Below are 6,001 nucleotides of genomic sequence, written 5' to 3'. Positions count from 1 at the left end.
AAAAGAAAAAGAAACAAGGGTTCAGAAGACTAATAACACTTACCAATTAAAACAAGTTTACATATTTATTTTGTGTATACATGTGTTTCAAAATTTTACAAGTTACTTTCTGTATCAGCTTCACATGTACCTGTGCATGCAGCAGTTGCAAGTTTAATATCAAAAGAATTTTGACTGACCTTACCAGCAACCAGACAATGATTTCTTCATGCTGCAGACAGGATCAAAACACTAATAACGGAACCGCAAAGGTGTTGGATTCGAATCGATATGAATCTTAAGAGCCGGAGAGCTGCGACTGAAATAATCAAAAACACCGGAAAACCCAGTCAAGGAATGCGGTAGCCAGTGGCCTGAAACCACAGTCAAACTCTGCAGACTTGTGAAAGGGCAAATTCGTCTTTCACACAATTCTGGGAACATAGAAAGAAGCTTCAAGGCTTCTAAGTTTATGGTAAGAGACTTTGCCTTATAGAGTTGTTGGAACGTCTTGATCATTAACTCAAGTAACATAGAATGCTCCTCAATAGATCTACTATAGATCGTTTGAAAATTTACTGTATTTAATGAATTGAGATCTTTGGCTGATAACGAAAACCGAGCAATGCCGTTATACGTGAACAATGAAAGCTTTGGTGCGGAGACCACAAACTCACACGAATGATAAATACCGATCAAGTATAGACTCTCTAACTCACTTGACTTGATTATGAAAGTATCAATATCAGATAACGTACAGTCATCCAACGCAAGAGTTTTCAGATTCGGAAATCGGGAAAACAGATCAACAGAGTTACTTGCATCATCATTAACAAGTTGTAACGTGAATGTAACACGTTTAATAGTTAGAGTGGTTAGAGCCGGAAAATCCCATGTCAGAGATGGACTGATTTTAAGCCCAAAATCAATGTTCAGAGAAAGGTGTTGGAGATATCGAGATCTAAGCAAAGATGAATCAAATCCGCCACGTCGTGTTAGCTTATCACCCGAGAATTCAATCTTTAGCTTCCGGGTCTTGTGCGACATTGCATAGAGTATGATCTTTTTAAGAAGCCGAAGAGTGATTGAATTTGATCGGAACTCGATGGTGGAAAGCTCCGTAACATCATCACGCTTAGATAGAAAGCGGTGCGTGAAATTAGGGAAGTTAGAGCCGCTTACCTGATCGGGAGATGGACCGATCTCGAAGTTCAAATGCGGGTGCGATTTCCATGTATTTTTCCAGCTTTGTGATAGAAGACTACTTTGAACAACAGATCGAGTATCTACGAACGAAAAAATGTGATGGATCACAGCATCTGGCAATCGGGTGATCCGATCATCGTCCGACAGTTCCCGAGCCATACGTCTAGCCTTCGATGAGTTCCTCCGAACCATCTTTTAGAGACAGATGCAACGATCCCCGATGGATTTCGTTGTTCACGAAAGAAAGAAACGCAATGTAGAATAAAGGATTTGGAAGAAAGTGATTTGGAGCCCTAATTCTGTATAAGCATTTGATTTTCGGTTTTGGGGCTGCATATTTACGAGTAGCAGTTTTATTTACTTACGCTTTGTAGCTCTGGGTTCATTGAACTTGGACAAATACGGATACCGTCAGAAATGTGCATATACCATGGATTATATTTGTTGTTCAATTTTTACTCGTTACTCTTACTGACACAAATCAGTTAATAGATCATCAAATATACTAAGATGGTTAGCCTTTACTCGACTTAATCTGCTAGTATTATTGTACTCGTAACTCCTTGAACTAAAACTCACAAAGCTACCACAAATGATTAAATTTGTTATACAGAACTATTTATGCATGTTCTCGTTAAGGGAAATTTGCTAAAATTTATGAATATGAATAATGTAACATGAAGAAGATATTTGAAGTGGGATTATTCTTATCTAACGATCACAACTTACATAGAATGTACACAGTGACTTCCAATGCAAAAGAAATACCTGATTTACATTAACAGGATACAGCTTTTTTTAAAGAGAATTTTGCCAGCAGAATTTAAATATCCTAAAAAGATTTGCCACTATGCTAGTTATAGGATGCCATATCAAAAAAAATTTAACTTTTAAATAGACATCAAACTTGATATTAATCATATTAATATCTGTTGACAGATTGATCTAACAAATAGACATCAAACTTGCAAAAACTAATAACAGAGGGTAGATCGAATATATGATGAATGTATAAGGAAATTTTCTCAAGAAAATTTCATTTTATGTGAAAGTCAACATTTCAACTAACATTTCAACTAACATATCAACTTAAATGGTCACGTATAAAGCATTATAAAAGTCATGATTAAAAAGAAAGATTAAATCTTAGCCAAATCAACACTATCACAAGAAAGAAAGATTAAACAAGTCCTCACGTCTTTGTTATCAATTATGATAATCTACATAGCAACTCTGTTCTTTCTAACAGATCTGCGGTTTCTTCTAATGTTCTTGAATTATTGAATAATGCCAAATGTAATCCATCATCTGGTTTATAAATTGTGTTTTGTCCATAAAACTTTTATTCTCTCCTTTATGCATATTTGATGTTCTGAACTAATTGTTTCTAATATCTATGTAAATGTGCACTTTGACCACGTCATAGCCAATAGGAAGGGTAAAGTCACATAAATAAATTAATAAAAGAAAAGAAGATTTTGCTTTTGTGTCAGTTAGGTTATACAGGGATTCCTAAGCCCAAGAGGTAAGAAACTAAGAATAACAAGTTCTTTATCACCCAAGATACAATAATGTAACAAATTATGTGTACATTTATCTATATATGATTCGAATAGGTTTCCCTGCAAGATAAACAACAATCTTACCAAAGCAACTCACTATAAAACAATCTGTTACTAAAGAGTATATCTTTATATGCACTCTTCATGGTTATATTTCTTCTGCGAGAGTTTACTGCATCGCTAGTCAATGTTTATGAATTGTGAAAAGTAATTCACTGATACCTTAGCAAGTTCCCTAAACTTTCAAATTCCATGACTAATTGACTAATCATCAACATCATCATCATCATCATTATCATCATCATCATCATACTCAGTAAATCTCACCAATAGCGAAGCTAAGATAGGGTCTGAGGAGGGTAAGATGTAGACAGCCTTACCTCTACCCCGTAGGATTAGAGAGGTTGCTTCCAGTTAGACCCCCGGCTCGATAGTAGTTTTGCATCAAGCCTTGGACATAAGGCACATAACACTCAGCAAAGGCCTATTACTGCATGTACCCCCTTGTCCTTCGGCTATCAACGCCACCACATGATGCATTGATTTACTGTCCCCCGTTTTTTAATGTTATTTTCACAAAATTAGTAAAATAACATTAAAATTAGTGCACTTTCACTTTTGCCTCCCAAGGGCCCACATATATACATTATATGCGCATACCGCAAGCGGAGACAATAAAATTCATGACTATAAAAATTCAAATTCATCCCTAAGTGTGAGGGTAATGCACGCTAATAATGAATTTGGTTATTCAAACACATGGGTTCATAAATAGAGGTTCTTCCCTTAAAATAAAAAAAATTAAAAAAAAACACTCGAAAAATAGTTTTCAATATCAAATAGTGCATACACTCCGTTCTTTATTATTCATCTAAGCCTGAAATTCAGATTTTTAAATTCCTCATCTAGTCATAGGCTTATCTAGATTCTAGAGAGAAACTGTTTTAATACTTCATATAGTTTTGCTCTTAATCAATTTATATCAAAGCCCTGAAAATATTAGATGTGTCCCCATGACCATGCCAAGTATCAACTCTGGCTTCGGGATCGTCTTTGCGAAATAATCAGACTCGTCTAACAGTAGCTGTCAAAACCAGACAAAATCACTACCATCCACCGCACCGACTCATGTGTCACTACTTGATTACACGTCATGACATGGGGATCGTGGTCGACTTTTTCCAAGATCCCAACATCACCAGCACCAGCTCTGGCACCGCCTTGCTTGATGGAAGTTTCGGAAAAAAAACCCTACATATCGCCACCACCTGCCTCCAGAGGCGGTTAACCAAAAATTAGTTGGACTTTATCCATAATAAATAAAAGTTCTTGTTCAACCATAAAATATATGGATTTCTAGAGAGTCTACACTTTACATTCTCATCCTATTGAACATTGATACACCAGGAATCATGAAAATTTTCTAGCTTGAATTTACCAAGATTGATGACATGTCAAAGTTGATACAAGCCATTGACAAACATTAAATTTCCCAATATTGATGGCCTATGTAGATTTGATACATGGCTGGAGCAGACCCTTAAACTTCTTGAGAATGAGATGGGTGCCTTTTTGGTATATCAATAAATATGATGAGGATTAGAAACAATCTGAAATCATAGTATTTAAAAGTGAAACAAGGATCCAAATTAGAAAGGGTCCGGCTAGTTTTTGGCGAATGTGAAGGTCGTAGGTGGCAGCTATGTGTATAGTTTGTTTGGAATCAACCTACAAGCAAGGCAGTGCAGGCACTGAAGTGCGACACGTTGGTGATGTGGATCTCTAAGTAAAATATGTTTCAGATGCCAAGAGTTGATGAAACGCACGGCATGAGTTTGGCTGGTAGTGATTGTTTCTGTATTTTGTCAGCTGGTTTGATCATATTGTCAAAACTCATATATGCCACCGAGAATTTATCAAAACACTAATTGATAAAGTTAGCTATTATATATGAATCTAATAGTGTCAACTGTCAAATGCCATGGTTACAGGGTGCTTAGGTCCCAAGTATGTAAGGGAAGAGAAAAGATCTATGTGAGCACACTAACATATGATATGGTCTCAAACTACAGTTCTATTCCTCCTATTAACAACAGAAAATTCAAAGTTCATAATAAACAGATTGAGATAAACCAAACAGACCCAAACAATCCAAATCGGCAATGATATCAACTCAATTTAGCTTCTGAAACCACCTATACCGATACATTTATAAGTACCTCAATTGGGAATCTAGGGGTTTTGGAGAAATAATCTTTTGGAAAAGGAACCAATCGAACCCACAATGTATGAAAAGAAACTTACAAGAAATTATGTGTTACTTAAGAAATAATCTTTGGCAGCATGTATCATCTCTTTTGCTTCCAATTGCTGTGATTACACCAAAAAAAACTGTTGGAACAATAATCAAATACGTCACCTTAATTGGGAATCATAGCATTCGAGTGGGTTGTTGTGTTGCGATCAAATCAAGAAAAAAAAATCACCGGCAGATGGAAAAGGAGTGTAAAGTGTTGGTGGCCGGAGATTCATTGGCAGGCAATGTTTTAAAATTCGGTATTTTACACACACTGTACCGGGTTGGGCTCGTCAGACGTTTAAAATTCGGTGTAAACCTTGTGTAAAATTTCGGGCTTTCAAAATTATTTTCTTTTGGAAGTAATTTGTTAACCGATACTTAAACGTAATCCGTTTAACGCGACGTACACTCCGGAACAAGGACATAAGCCACACATACCCTAAATACCCTTTACATAACTTAGAAATAAGTTTCGAAGGGTTAGGAATGACAAAAACATCCTTATTCAAGTTCAGGGACTATTTCCGACAAACTACGAAAGTCTGTCGATTCTCGTATTTCAAAGTACGAACCTCATACACGAATCCAAATATTTTTGTACTCAATAAAATCTTATATTTTATTGAGGAGAATGAAAAAATATCATTCGTTGCGAAATTTGGATCATTTTCGTGATCGTTAAAGCGTTTTACGTATTTTTACGAAACACACAACCATACAACCGAACGAACCGACATCCACGACATTTCCGGACATAATTCAAGTCACTTACGCTTTAACGTCCTTATAAAGCCCAAATTTTGGGTTAACGGGTGTTAAAAGCGTCAAAAATATCAAATTAGGGGCAGGGACTAAAGCTGTCAAACTTTGAAAGTCAGTATAAGGGGGTGGCGGGGCGCGACAGCCTGAAGGTTGCACGATCGTGGGGCGCCAGGCCCCCTATCTGGACAGTAAG

General features: G+C 36.5%; 1 protein-coding gene across 1 annotated transcript; it reads right to left on the bottom strand.

The window, feature by feature from the left end:
• Nucleotides 1-231: 231 nt before the first annotated feature.
• LOC110919965 (putative F-box/LRR-repeat protein At5g02700) lies at nucleotides 232-1,377 on the bottom strand. The gene has a single exon (XM_035985647.1). The coding sequence runs from the start codon at nucleotides 1,375-1,377 to the stop codon at nucleotides 232-234; it is 1,146 nt and encodes a 381-aa protein (XP_035841540.1).
• Nucleotides 1,378-6,001: the final 4,624 nt, after the last annotated feature.

The sequence above is a fragment of the Helianthus annuus genome, chromosome 16 (assembly GCF_002127325.2).
Source record: "Helianthus annuus cultivar XRQ/B chromosome 16, HanXRQr2.0-SUNRISE, whole genome shotgun sequence".
In the NCBI taxonomy this organism is placed as follows: Eukaryota; Viridiplantae; Streptophyta; class Magnoliopsida; order Asterales; family Asteraceae; genus Helianthus; species Helianthus annuus.
The sequence above is the reverse complement of the archived record's forward strand: the minus strand, read 5'-3'. Positions and strand labels throughout refer to the sequence as shown.

What these genes read in the sequence shown, in the direction of transcription:
- LOC110919965 (XM_035985647.1), bottom strand. Translation starts at nt 1,377, where the DNA reads ATGGTTCGGAGGAACTCATCGAAGGCTAGACGTATGGCTCGGGAACTG.